Below are 15,350 nucleotides of genomic sequence, written 5' to 3' on the forward strand. Positions count from 1 at the left end.
ACTACAATCTAGATTATAAAACGGAATTATAGTTCTCCTTGAACGAACAATAACGAACAATAACGATAATCGATAACAATTTAATGAAATAAATGTTGATGATAAATCGATATACGGTTATATAAGAATCTGTTTAATTTAAATAAATCATCACAAATACATATACGCTTCTTGCTTTTATAGTTTGCAGCGTTATATTTTTAACAGACTTCGAAAAGGAGGAGGTTACTCAATTCGACATGTATATTTTTTTTTTATACCTACAATTAGTAGATCATGGATCCATTATTTTAAATAAATAATTAAATCTGTCAACTTCTAGAGACCTTATAAATAATTATGCGTATAAGAATTCTGTCTATCTCTACAATTCAACCTCCATCATAAGTAATCTCAAACCCAATGATTCAAAAATTCATTGCTGTTATTCGTATATAATGTACGCAGAATAACATCCATTATCCGAAAAATGTTATGATATACAATTTCTCAGTTCAAAGAGCACCAGAAGTTCAAATACAGTGGTAAAAATACTTATTAGATAAAATGTTGATACATGCATCATTTCTGAATTATTTTCCTGGGATATTTCTTTAATGACATGCAATTTGTTCGTTCGGATGCCCCTATCAAATTTGATTGAATTTAAACATGTTCTTCATCCTTATTTTTCTTTAAATGAACCTCTTAAATTTTATTTTGCTTACGTTTCATAAAGTAATAACGACGCTATTGAGATCTACCAATTTTTCATAACGATCAAAACATTCGAGACTTATGAAGGCTTATAAACATCTTACAACATTTAAAAATGTTCAAAGTGATTTCAACCATCACAGTCTCGAATATTTCGAATATTTTCAAATCGGAAATTCGAGCGGCCATCGTTACTTATGAAATCGAAGCGAACCCGAGCAAAACCGAAGTTAGGCGAACGACGCTGAATCATTCTACGCTTCGGCGTGCTTCGGCTTTGATTACTGGTATCGCTAGGTGTCGCCGTCGAGCACCGTCGAGCTGCGTATTACTTACGGCACGAAATGTTAGTCGCGTTTACTGTTTTGTGAAACACGGTAGTCTGTCGTTTCGTGGTTTGTTTGTGAACGCGTGAAAACGATGCATAATTACAACAAACTGTCGCAATAGCATCAAACAACGGCAGAAGAGAAGAATCGGTCGATTTCACCTGCATCGTGGTGTAACGCGTTATGTATTGGTTTGATGTGTTTCCTCGAGGTCACAGTTGGACTTTGACAGACGTTAGAATGTCGCGGGTGAACGTGATGTTGTTTGTGCTGGGTGCCTGGGGCCTTATAGGGACCGTAAGTAATTTCTCCACGTTGTTTCGCATTTCTTACGGGAATTTCAAATACTCGATTGTGCTGATTTAGCACATACGTACACACACACCACACCCTGGTGGTTCTCGTGAAACGTTTCGCGTTGTGTGACGTCATGTCGGCCGATCCTCGTGAAAGTCAGGGCTGTCTTAAGGCTCAGTTCTAGTTTGTTTCAATAAATAATTGTATTTTGTAAAACCAGAAAATCATAAAATTCCGTTGCAAAAATTTAATGGGTAATGCAAGTTAAAATTTTAACCTTCTAATGGGCGCGTCTAATACCTTAATATAATTATGTTCATGTCCTGATTTGTATAACTACTATATTACAACTGCAAAAATAAGTACATATGGGTAATAAACAAAGTAGCTATATTGATCTTACATATTTTTATTAACAAGCTACCTTCCAAGCCAAATTTCGTAGTTTTGTCATGTTTGTTCGCCAGTCAGATACATTAGAAACAAGTTCTATGCGATTGAATGGGTAATTGTTATTTAAAAATTACTAAATTCAAGGTTAGATTCAGGGCAGATAAAGTTTGCTATGGGCTACTAGGAAAATATGGCTCAATGTGACAAACAATAAAATTAATGACTATTCCAAAGTATCCGAGTCATTTGATTGATTGCTATCTAAGTTACATTTTAAGCACTGAATTTAATAATTAAAATTAGAAATTTCTTTTAGTCCTTCCTTTAAAAACGATGAATTCTACATCCCTCTGTTATTCTTCTACGCATTCTTCTAGACTCTTTCAAAACCATTTTTATTATTATACGAGAAATAGAGTAAGCTTTATCCGCAGCATTGATACCACCATTTGTCTTGTTATAGTTCATTATGATTTTGGTCTTGTTGATATTGGTATTAACATCTCCTGTGTGATGAAAATATAATATATGATAATGGTGATATTAAGCTTCGCTAATATATTCAAGACATGGCAAACTATATCTCATCAAGACAGATGCTGGTATAATAGTTATTGTTAACCATGTTTCTATCTGAGAAAACTAACTTTTCAATATTCAATGAAGCTGTAAATGTTACATGTAAATTTTTTCATTTCTAAAAAACATATTTCTGAAAATCTTATTATCCAATAAATCAGATTACTACTTTACATGAAAAGTTACTTTACTTGAATGTAATAAATCAAACTATGAGTGAATTAACAAGATAAATTATCAGAATAAGTGTTTTAATTAGGTTACAACAGCAAGATGTGATGATATACAGAATATACATATAGTCTTAATGATAAGACTCTTCTAAACTATTTAGCATTAGTAGGTAAACAACCTATATATCACATAACCTGTAGCCCTGAGATTTGGAGAATCCTAATTGGTCACTGGTGAAAACCTATCGTCGCCGTTGTCGCGAAGCACAAAAGTCTATTAAATTTAATTATACTTTCGCCTTATCCATTAAAGGGATACATTAACGGGCATGACTTCTATTTAAGCTCACTTTGTCAGGGCAAGGTCAATGAGAATTTCTTTAGCTACTCATTAAAGTTAATTTCTCGTAAAAAAATAAGTATACGTGCGCGTGAATCTTGATCTAACGCCAACTTTTCGCTTACACTAATTCAAACATAAAAAGAACGTAGAAGAACGTTAGATTATTGAAATTTTCACAAAAAGTCAATAATCAATATACATAAATAAATCTATCATAATACGTGTTTTTGTAACGTTAATTTCCAAATTTTCGATAATTTTGGATGTTAGGCGAGGGGAGGGGGTACAAAGGGTTAAATCTCCATTCACCCTTCACCTCTATTAACAAAAATATCTGTTACTTTATTTTTATTTGTTTCAAACGATTTCTTTATTTTTTGATCAATATTTAGCAATCATAGAAAATTAAATTATAAATATTAATCAATTTTTATTATTCCTAAGGATTTTCAAAACCTTGAATCTTTTCTCAATATTTTATTATTAACACTCTTAAAATTCCAAAAATGTATTTTGAGAATCATTGTTTATCATTCTGTCTATTTATTTAAATACTTGTTCCACAATAAGAAGAATAGAACAAATTTATGAGAAAATATTGCTTGCGTCTGAATTATATTAATAGAAATTACCCGAAATGCGTTAATTTTTGTTATAATTTTGTGTAATGAAATATTCATTAAGTACATGTAATGTAGTCTATTCAAAATTTAAATGGAGAGATACGAGAAAGACCTCTGTACTTTTATTGGAGTCAAAGTTGATTAATTTAATTTATATCAATGAATTCATTTAATATCAATCTCTCTTCTCATTCTAGAATGATTCAATGGGAAGAAATGTCCGATCCTTTGTCTGTATCTCAGTATGAAGTAGTGATTCAGCATACTTGAATGTTACATAATTCTTACTATGATATAAATTTATGTTAATATCTAATTACAGTTACATCAAATATTAAAAGGAAATTCTTTATTGTTTATTAATAGGCAGCTGCAGTGGAGGGTGGACATTGTATTTGGCATGGAGAATGTTACACAGATCCATTTATGCATAAAAAGAATTGCCCTTACAATGGGCCAGCTAAACCATTAGACTTTGAAGGACAAAAATTACTTGCTAAAAATTGTCCTCATCTTTTTAAAGATTCTGGAGATGGAATTAAAACTTGTTGTGACACAAATCAATTGAAAACAATGGATTTCAATGTCAAATTAGCATCAAATTTTTTGAGCAGATGTCCTAGCTGCTTTGACAATTTAGTAAAACATTTTTGTGAATTTACATGTAGTACAGAACAAAGCACATTCATTAATGTTACCGAAATACTGAAAGAAGGAAGTAAGTTGATATCTTGTTAGATATGTATACATACATTTTATTCATGTAAATTAAAGAGCTAATATTCATATCAAATAACATCTATTTTCTTTTTAGGTACAGAATATATTAATAAAATAGACGTTTATATAACAAATAAGTACCTTGAAGGTACATTTTACTCCTGTAATAAAGTATCAGTACCTAGTACTGGACAATTAGCAATGGACTTAATGTGTGGAGAATGGGGTGCAAGTAGATGTACCCCATTGAAATGGTATCATTACATGGGTGATGCAGAAACTAACAGTTATGTACCCTTCCAAATTACATACAAAAATACAGATGAGCCTGTTGGCCCATTTACACCTGTGGATCCTACGGTTACTCCTTGCAGTAAGGCATTGAACGTAAGTATTTAACATCCATGTAAATACATAATACATGTTCTCTAAATAGATATACAACTCTTATTTGAAATGCTAACAAGTCACAATCATATTTAAACTGGTTGGTCATTGTACAATTTTCTTCGTATGTATATGTTAATTGGTAGTCATAATTAGTCATATCTAGTTAAGACTAAAGACCTTTTTCTTTAACTATTGTTATAGAAAAATACGCCAGCCTGCAGTTGTGTAGACTGTGAAGCCAGCTGCCCAGTACCACCACCATTGCCACCCCTGCCAGAACCCTTCACCATTTTGAACTGTGATGGCTATTTTGTGGTCATGTTGATTATTTTTCTGTGTGGATCATCCCTCTTCCTCTTATCGATAGTGTGCTTCAGTAATAGACAACAAATCGGTAAGAAACTTCAGTTATCATACGAAAATGTATATTGAAAAGAGGCTCCAAAATTGTTATATATTTTTGGTTAAGGAAAGTTTGTGCCATAGTTTATTCTACAATAAGTTGCATAATTTTGTTTACTTCGCATCAGTGACTAATTTTCCATGTAATTATCATTTATATGATTTTAAAGATGACAAACTCAGTCCAATGCAAGTTACACTGATTTCTACTTAGCGCCACTGACCTATGTTTCTTGGTTAAAGGATGGTTTTTGCCGTTGTGTTATTTTTTACATTCTGTTGTTCTTTGGTTGTGGTACAAAAATTTATTTCGTAAATCCTGCACCATACCTGGTTTGATAATTTTGTTATCTCCTTTCTCTTTTAATTAATGATACACGATCGTTGTATAATACAATCACATCGAATTATCAAAACGATCACAAAATTAACATCGTTCCGGTCATAAATAATTATTTCAATAACAGATGAATGTGTTACAGTAGCGGTTTGAAGTACAATTGAAAATGTTAGCTTTTACATTTTGTATAAGACGAAAAAGATTTTATTTAGAGTCATCAGTTGTATGTATGGTGTGCATATATATGTATAGTCGCACGAGGGGAGGAAGTAGGAAGGCAGGTGGGTAGACGCCTTGCCGCAGGGTTACACCACCCAGGAGATGGTGCTCGTATTGCTCTCGCCGCGGACCAGGAAGACAGCCCACTTCAATCTAAGCGTTCCAGTAGGTTCCTACCAAGTGTATCTTCAATATGTGGACTTACGCTTGTCCTTTGACTACTTTTTTCGTATTATTGTGTTTCCTTGTGCTCGATCATCTTTATTATCTGTGCTTGATCGCTTACCCCGACTAAAGTATCTTTACCGTATTTTTACCGTTATTTCTCGCATGCGAAATAATTTGCGTATTATCACTATGCGATCTCAAGAATTTTCAGAAACTAACACGCTCCAAATTATCACGATATATTACACGAACATGTTTCAAAAGGGAATGCATAATCTAATTTATAAAATGTATGGACGATACATTACGTTAGAACCATAAAAGATTATAAGCAGTCTGTTAAAAGTAAACATGGGTATTTATTAAAAATATGTATGTTTTCATGATTAACATACATTTTAAATCTATATAGGGAAAGTTTAGGTTTCTAATATTTCTCTGCTTTTTTATATATATATATATATATAATTAATTTTCATTATGCACTTTTAATATCCTAAATTTTTGTTTAACGAGAGCATGTCAATCGTTGTGATTACTACGAAGCATTTTTTTTTACATCTTTTTTAGAAGCTTGACCATATCGATAAACATGCATACTTTTAGTGCTAGTAAATTTGCATAAATATGTTTTTAGTCATTCATCGATCACGAAACAATACATTGTTTCGTTATAAAATTTATTCGCTATTTCAATGTTTTTATTGTAGTTGTTTAATGCGAGACAATTCTTTAAGCTGCTCTCTCGTATAATATGAATGTATAGTTGCTTTATGTACTTGTTTACAGCACACTTTCTACAATTTATTGCATTTACTGCAGCACCTTTTGGTCGTACATACATAATGCCGTTGTCCGTAACACAGAAACTTTTATAGGTGTGATATCTGCAGATGATTTGCCGAGCGGATTCGACGACGAACAACGATCGACCTTTATCGAAAGATTGGGCGCAGGCACTGATAAATTATTGGCGGAATTCTTTTGTTGGTGGGGTACAGGTACGCGACTATGCCATTTCAGATAATATTACACGACACAGCAGTTTCACTTTATCTGAAGTTTCAAATTGCTCGTAGGATGCGCCTCGCGACCGTGGTTAGTTCTGTTCGCTGGTTTTTTGTTCATCGTTACTTTGGGTCATGGAATAAAGTACATACACGTTACCACGGACCCGGTTGAATTATGGGCAGCTCCCCAATCCCGGTCACGAGTCGAAAAAGAATATTTCGACCAGCACTTTGAACCATTCTATAGAACCGAACAAATAATCATAACATCAGTTGGTTTGCCAAATGTAAGTTTAACCTAATAATCTAAGAGTTGACTATATATTTTTCTACATGATTTCAGTAAGCAAATTTGCCCGCCCGATACTTGAAACGGGGTTGCACAATCCTAGATAAAACATTAAATTTACATAAAAATTCCAAAATTTAAAATGGTGGGTCGAATGTATTGGGTTGTCCAGAAAGTTCGTGCCAATTTTTAAGAAAAATTTAAAGGCATATTTTAATTTTGATATATATTTATTGAATTATATAAATACCATTTTGTTCCACGACTTTTTCACCTTTTAAGGGATCCACCCATGTTAATTGTTTTCAACCATTCCAATATAAACAGACGTGTACCACCTATCAAAAATCAGCACGGACTTTCCAGACAACCCCATGCAGTAGACTCGATAAGACCCACCGTTAGTCTTTCTAGAATCAAACACGAACGGAATAGAATCATTCTTTGAAGGTACACGATGTATGGAAAACTTCTTTCAGATCGTGCACAACACATCCAATGGCCCAATAACGTTTGGCCCCGTATTTAACGACAGTTTCTTGTTAGCGGTCTATGAGCTCCAAGAAGGAATTAAACAAATAGTTACACCAAACAATTACACATTGGCAAATATATGTTTTGCTCCGTTGACTAGTCCCTTCACTGGACCTCCAACGGTTTCACAATGTGTCATTCAAAGTATTTGGGGTTATTGGCAAGATAGTATAGCGAACTTTAATTCGACTAACGATGAAGACAATTACACGATAAATTATTTGGACCACTTCAGAGTTTGTTCGCAGTAAGCAGCACGATTATATTTAAACAAATTAAACAAAATTGTTCGATAAATTAATACTAATCGTGTCCAACGCATTTAGAAACGCGTACAATCCTGAATGCCTTGCGCCTTACGGCGGGCCAATAGAACCAGCGATTGCTGTCGGAGGCTTCTTAAAGCCAGGACAGGATCTCCATAATCCTCCGTACGAGAAAGCCACAGCAGTGATTCTGACTGTATTAGTAAACAATTATCACGATAAATCCAAACTTCATCCAGCAATGGAGTGGGAACAGAGGTGGGTACAGATGTGCATAATAAAGTGACGTTAAAACAATTTTTAATTCGACGTCCTTGCGATTTTAGCTATGTCGAATTTATGAAAAATTGGACAGCAACGAAGAAGCCAGCATTCATGGACATAGCTTTTACTTCTGAACGTTCGATCGAAGATGAGTTGAATCGCGAATCTCAATCGGACGTTTTAACTATCCTAGTGTCGTACATTATTATGTTCGCATACATTGCAATTTCTCTAGGTCAGCTCAAGACTTGCAGTCGACTGTTGGTGAGAATAATGACAAACACTTTTAAATACGTAAAATACAATGAAAATTCTGTTCGTATGCTTACTATATCAGAATGATAATTATAAATAACTTTTCTTTTTTTTTCTTCTTCTTTTTTTTTTATACTACATACATTTCGACTTTAATTTTAGATCGACTCTAAAATTACCCTCGGTCTAGGCGGCGTAGTCATAGTGTTGGCTTCTGTCGTTTGTTCCGTCGGTTTGTTTGGTTTCATTGGAATCCCCGCTACGCTCATTATTATTGAAGTCATACCGTTCCTCGTCCTTGCTGTCGGAGTAGACAACATTTTCATTTTGGTCCAAACACATCAAAGAGAAGGTCGACAACCAAACGAGTCGATACCAGAGCATATTGGCCGTACCCTTGGCCACGTGGGGCCTAGTATGTTGTTGACTAGCGTGTCAGAGAGTTGTTGTTTTTTCCTTGGTACGTATCGAATGAAATAGTAATAAACATTTCACTATGTATTGAAATCCTCTACGGTATAAATTATAAACTTGATGGCTTTATTAAGAAATGAACATTAAACAATTTTTATAATAAATTTTTGGAATGGTTTGTCTCCACAGGTGGATTATCCGACATGCCTGCAGTTAGAGCCTTCGCTCTCTATGCTGGTATGGCGTTGTTAGTAGACTTTTTACTTCAAATAACGTGTTTCGTTAGTTTATTGGCGCTGGACACAGTTCGCCAAAATGTATGTAATTCAACGAATATAATAAAAGAATCACTCTTTAAAGCTACTTTCTTAATGTAATCAACTTTGTGGAATTTCAGAGTAACCGACTGGACGTTTGCTGTTTCATCCATGGTTCGAAGAAAGATAGCGGGGAGGAAGTAGTGAATGGAATTTTGTACAAAATCTTCAAAGTTGTGTACGTCCCATTATTAATGAAAAAGTGGTCACGTGCAATCGTTATGGTAGTTTTCTTCGGTTGGCTCTGCTCGAGCATAGCCGTTGTCCCACATATCGAAATTGGCTTGGACCAAGAACTCTCCATGCCTGAGGATAGTTTCGTTTTAAAATACTTCAAAGTAAGTATTAATACGAGCTTTAGCGGATAAGAAGCAAATGATCAAATGGTTACAACGATTTGCATTTTTTTTCAGTTTTTAAATAGTTATTTATCAATTGGTCCGCCGATGTATTTTGTCGTGAAAGATGGCCTAAATTACTCCGACCCGAGAGCGCAAAATCTTGTCTGCGGCGGTCAATATTGTAACAGTGATTCAGTATCTACTCAAATATTTATAGCATCGAAACAGTTAAACAGGTAACGCAAATAGTAAATACACTTCTAATTACATACAACCGTACAAACAGTATTTAAAGTAATACTATTGTTTTTTGTTTCATTTGTTTAGGACGTACATAGCTAAACCTGCATCATCGTGGGTGGACGATTACATCGATTGGACTGACTTATCTTCTTGCTGTAAATACTTCGTTTCGAACAATTCCTTCTGTCCACATACAGGTGAATTTTTTGCGATAATAGTTCATTGACATCTGAACTAGCTAGTTTGTCGTGTAGTTTATATATCACTACTTGTTAACGTATTTATTTTCAGCATTTTCGTCCCAATGTGAGACGTGCAAAATCAATCATGATCACGGTCGTCCCACGCCGATGGATTTTGAAAAATACGTGTCGTTCTTTTTACAAGACAATCCTGATGATACGTGCGCCAAAGCAGGACACGCAGCTTATGGCCACGGCGTGAATTATGCCACCGATCCTAAAACAGGCCTCTCGAAAGTCGGAGCATCATATTTTATGACGTATCACACAATTCTAAAGTCGTCCGCCGATTACTACGAATCGATGAGGGCCGCGAGAGCCGTATCGGCAAACTTAACCAATATGATCAATACCAATTTGAGGAGCATGGGCGATAACTCCACAAACGTCGAAGTATTCCCGTACAGCGTGTTCTACGTCTTCTACGAGCAATACTTAACGATGTGGCCCGACACATTGTATAGCATAGGGATATCGTTGCTCGCCATATTCGTGGTTACGTTCCTTTTGATGGGCCTGGATATATTTTCCTCTGTCGTTGTTATAATAACTATCACCATGATCGTCGTCAACATCGGCGGTTTAATGTATTGGTGGCACATCACGCTGAACGCAGTGTCCTTGGTCAATCTCGTCATGGTTAGCACTAACATGATACCATTTGAATTTATTTGACTAAGAAGTACATCTTGGTTTTATACAAAATTTGACAGTATTAAGTTTGTGTGTGTGTGTTTTTTTGTACGCAGGCTGTAGGAATTGCTGTTGAGTTTTGCAGTCATCTGGTACATTCTTTTTCGGTCTCAGTGAAGGCGACGAGAGTTGACCGAGTCGCCGATGCATTAACGAACATGGGAAGTTCCATTTTTAGCGGTATCACGTTGACAAAGTTTGGTGGAATCGTAGTACTTGGTTTCGCGAAAAGCCAAATATTTCAGGTATGCGCTGTTTGAATTTTGCCGCGTTCGCATTCGTAAACATGTTTTTCGTTTTGTTTTCCTGAGTTCCTCATGTCAAACACACTTTCAGGTATTTTACTTCAGAATGTACCTGGGTATTGTACTGTTCGGGGCGGCGCATGGCTTAATATTCTTGCCAGTATTACTCAGTTACATAGGTAAGAATTTTTCTTCATAACGTACATTCTCTCATGTAAACTTCTTTGGAACACGCTTTATATGTATTTATATTTTTGCTGTAATTTCAGTCCTCGTCGATAAAAAGTTTTCTATAATAATAGTAATTGTTATTTCAATTACGATTCTATCGATATATTTTAAAAAAAAACACACCAGTGATTCTCGAACAATTTTAACAATAAATGAATTTGATTATCATATCCCTATAACCTATTTTTGACATGCAAAAAGCTTATATTTTACAGACTAAACGTTCAATCATTTATATGTTCTATAATGTTAACGTTTATACACGCTTTTGTCTTTATATCGTTGCATAAATTTGTTTCCAAATTGTAACGATCGTGCGTACTTCATCAAACAAAACAAAACATTCGGATATACAAAACCACATGACGGCATTGATTCAATAGAAGTTATACAAGTTACTACTCACACATAATAATTACATTTCTGCAGTAAAAAAAAATATATAAAGATATACTTTCGCGTTTTAACTTACCATGCGTTGAGCCTATTGTGCATTTCCGGTTAGCGACACAATGAAGTATTTCGTCTTGTTGAATGAAGTATAAGAATTTAATCTCGAAAGGATTGGATACAATCAGACTACAGTAAACAATTAAGCTAACTTCGTCATGGCTCATGGTGGTTCTAGGTACACCAATGAACAGAGAGAAGCTGGCAAATCACAAGAGAACGATACAGGGAAATCTGGATAACGTGCAGGAGACTTCTTTGAATCATCGTGTAAGCAAATTCAATTCTCCTCCCACACCCACCACAAGCACACCTACGTTCAGAGTGCTCGATTACGAAAGATAGGTACGCAGGATACCCACATTTTCTACACTCTCTCTTTTCTATGTCTCGTAATCTGTGATAACATACATTTTCTACATTGGCTTCTACGACACTGTGTTTTGCAACAAAATTGCTTCGAATCAAAATCGATGGATTAAAAGTGTTCAACCTGTAATCTACATGAGCATTGTAAATACTTTCAACACATGCATACACACACACATACACATCCTACTTACATCGCACTTGGTTGAGCTACAGGTATACGCATTTAGATTACAGGTATACTTCTTTCAGCCTCCTTTTATGTTAGCTTTTTATACCACTTTGAAAGTAAAATATGCACTCTATGGCGGAGTTTCTGTGTGTATGTGTGTGTGTGGATGAGTGTGGGATGGGATATCCATTTCCATATAAATACGCTTCATTGGTAAGATTACGTTTTCATTTCCTCTATCGCCGTTTTTACATTTCGTAAAATTGTTATGAAACTTTTCTTTTTTGTTTTGTGTCTTGAATGCGTGCTCTTGTGGTTAGTTAGCCATCAAGTATCATGTGCCACCTTTTCAGTAAGCCTATTCCCATTTACATAATTGTTAACTAATAGCACTGTCAATCTATTATGTATATTTATAGCTGTTGATAGAGTTGCAAAAGGGATATGGAAAAAATTCAATTGCCACTGGTGGATGGGACTCACGTTTTTTTTTCTTTTTCTTTTTAAGCCCATATTATCTGTATTATATTCTCCTGTAAGCACTTTGATTTGGCTGTATGCAGCGACACTAATGCTTTTTGTACGTATAGCAGAATTGGGCACGTATTCATATAGATATACTAATAAGAATAACGAATAAATACGACGAATGGATCCTAACCCTAAAATTTGTCAATCAATGCCCAATTTTGATGTATGGTTAGCGTGTCTATGAAAGGGGAATTAAATATAACTTTTAATACTTTTCATTGTTACTTATAGGCGTGATGTCGCGCCGAAGGCGCAACAGAGTCCGCCATCGTGCCAGCAGGGCTAGAAACAAATTTAGGAGTGAAGAACGCGAGCCCAACTCTCCTCTGCTCCAAAATGACAACAATCAGTTCCCAACCACTTCCTACGCCAGTGTGAACTCCACGGAGTCAACGCATCGATATTTGACCTTCTAGCATTAATCATCAGAATGATATGAACGTTTTTGTATTTAGAGAGACTGAACTCGACGAACACGACACATGGTTATCTCTCATCTTCTACTACAAAATTCTTTCTTCACAGATCGAAATAAGTTAAACGAATCGTCAATGAAATTGCCACGATCCACGTAAACTGTGAAGTTCATGCCTGGTGTCTTTGTTTCTAATTAGGAAGGAACTACTTTCGTATATTATTCATTCTATTACGAATATCATAAGAATTGCGTCCTATTTAGGGTATTTATTTCGTGGAAAAAACAGCCTTTCAAGTTAACGTTGCACTACTTCTGAAGCTTTACTTATATTATATTCGCGTAATTTTTAAGGGTGGTATGATCAATCGAGAGACGATTGAGTGTCAAGGAACAGTCGTTTAAAGTTCTAACAAGCGTGGCAGATAGTTTTTTCTGGTATTCGTTGATAATGTAAAACACGTAAACGTATGTTGCTTGGCAAACGACCAATGTATCTGCATTTTTCTCGTGCTTTATCGTCGAGCGTGCATTTTTCTTCGACGTGAGATACATTTTATTTCCAATATCGGTGACGCGTAATTCGTGTGTCATAAAGTGATGTGCCAGTGACACGATAACGTTATCTTTTATTCGTGGAAATTTGATCACACATAACATACTATCCTATATTTTAAATGCAATTTTACCATTTCAACAGAATTATTCAAAAATATATATCATCGAAGTTTTTGCACAACGTAAATGTAGAACTTTGTCCAAATGAGTATTAACCGTCCTTAGTCATGGTAAAGAAACAAATATAAACGATTCTAAATTTACGTTGAACAAAAATTGTTAGTTAATGCGGTACCGATTACGATCAGTTAGTTGAAGTACGCGACATCGATATTGGCATATATTATTCATCCTTGCGTTCTTCTTTTTCTATGATATACAAACGATAATATTCCGAATCGGTAACGTTTTCAAGTAACATATTTTTACGTTATAGCAGACAACTGTAAGTCATTTTGTTTGTTTCTCTTTTTTTCTTGTATCCTTTACTATATTCACTAACTGTTTTAGCCATTACTTTTTCTATTGTCTGCAGTCTTACTGAGCCTGGAGTGAAACGCGAACCGAGTCGCAACAGCTATTCCCCAGTGTTCAAGGAAAAAAACGATATCGTTTTTCGATAACATAGTGTTGTTGCTCGGTTCTCTTACGTTTTATTCTCACAATCTTAAAGATTTCACTAGATAACTATGGTGTTTAACGAGAAAAAAAGGAAAAGGTAGTTGAGTTAGAAAGTTGAATGATGTAGAAGTGTTAGCTGTTTAAGTTCCGTTGCGTGCTTTATCGGTGTAAAATGTCTCGTAAGAAGTATGACGCTTCTGCTCGGTGTCCACAGTGAATTGTCAAACAGTATTTTTGTTGTATGAAAATTCGACGGAGAGGTAGTCGATCCGAAGCCCGTCTCTTCTGCGATAGCGTGAACATTTCATGTCGCGAGTTCGGACTCGCGCATTTTTTTTGTAAAATTATTTGTATATGAAGAACAATTTTTATACTGAGAACGGAGGTACACACACTCGCGCACGTCACTGCGACGTTAACAAAGAAAACCTCGTTGAAATTATTAGACGATACGTATGCGATTGTTGTTAATGCTGTGTGCAACGAATGAGAAGAAAACGAAATTCGTCTGTGCTATTGGATGTTTGTAGATCTCGTCTAGTGATAAAAAAAAAGGTATGTTCTATATGTACAAATGGTGAAAAAGTATCGATGAACGTTAAATAAATGCCGACGAGTATGTACAATTACGCTCGGATTCATTCGCATATGTATACACGTGCAACGATGTTAATAGACTGCATATCACTAGTAAATTTTCAGTATTAAATTCTCGAGACGAGCAGAGCACGGCGTAACTACCAAAGAGGTGTCCGAACAACGGTGAAACCGTGTTAAACACGTAATACGAATAAACTTTTCTTTCTGTTTGTACGATACAAACGTGTTGAGTATCTTTTTACATCGTTATTTACGAGTTGGCGAGATGGTGAAAAGTGTGTACAAGTGTAATGCGTTGACAGATCGCTACGTTGCCAAACACTTGTTCCTGTAAGTGTTCGTGCCAGGCCAGGGAAATTCTATTCCACTAAAATTCATTTAAAAGCGAATACCGCGTGCTTACTCGACTCTGAGAAGTAGAGGAATTTAATAGAAACGACTGCGTTGCAATTCTGTCCAACATATCATGTTGAGTATTAAAATTAGAAGTGACAACAATTATCGAGAGGAAAGCTAGCCCATGGAATCTTCCTGATAAATATGAATTCAAAATGAAACAAATGAAAATTACGAGGCTTGAAAATGAGAAAAGTAAGATTTCATTTAATCTTAACTTTA

The 15,350-nt window shown here is 35.1% G+C and overlaps 1 protein-coding gene across 6 annotated transcripts; it reads left to right on the forward strand.

The window, feature by feature from the left end:
• The first annotated feature begins 775 nt into the window (after positions 1-775).
• Positions 776-14,954, forward strand: LOC128886834 (NPC intracellular cholesterol transporter 1). Of its 6 annotated transcripts, none has more exons than XM_054142014.1 (20): positions 778-1,322; positions 3,800-4,151; positions 4,248-4,540; positions 4,745-4,937; positions 5,538-5,669; positions 6,551-6,673; positions 6,752-6,969; positions 7,451-7,752; positions 7,832-8,029; positions 8,098-8,299; positions 8,453-8,750; positions 8,894-9,021; positions 9,102-9,359; positions 9,435-9,598; positions 9,690-9,802; positions 9,897-10,486; positions 10,597-10,785; positions 10,877-10,964; positions 11,645-11,736; positions 12,770-12,913. In XM_054142014.1, exons 1-20 carry the CDS (start codon positions 1,209-1,211, stop codon positions 12,773-12,775), a joined length of 4,053 nt encoding a protein of 1,350 aa, XP_053997989.1. In that variant the 5' UTR covers positions 778-1,208; the 3' UTR covers positions 12,776-12,913. The 6 variants fall into 6 exon arrangements, with proteins under 6 accessions (XP_053997987.1, XP_053997986.1, XP_053997990.1 ...); XM_054142013.1 differs by having other exon boundaries at positions 780-1,322; positions 11,645-11,811; positions 12,770-12,907; XM_054142012.1 differs by lacking the exon at positions 11,645-11,736 and having other exon boundaries at positions 776-1,322; positions 6,566-6,673; positions 12,770-14,954.
• The last annotated feature ends 396 nt before the right edge of the window (positions 14,955-15,350 follow it).

The sequence above is a fragment of the Hylaeus anthracinus genome, unplaced genomic scaffold (genome assembly GCF_026225885.1).
Source record: "Hylaeus anthracinus isolate JK02 unplaced genomic scaffold, UHH_iyHylAnth1.0_haploid 11985, whole genome shotgun sequence".
Taxonomy (NCBI): Eukaryota; Metazoa; Arthropoda; class Insecta; order Hymenoptera; family Colletidae; genus Hylaeus; species Hylaeus anthracinus.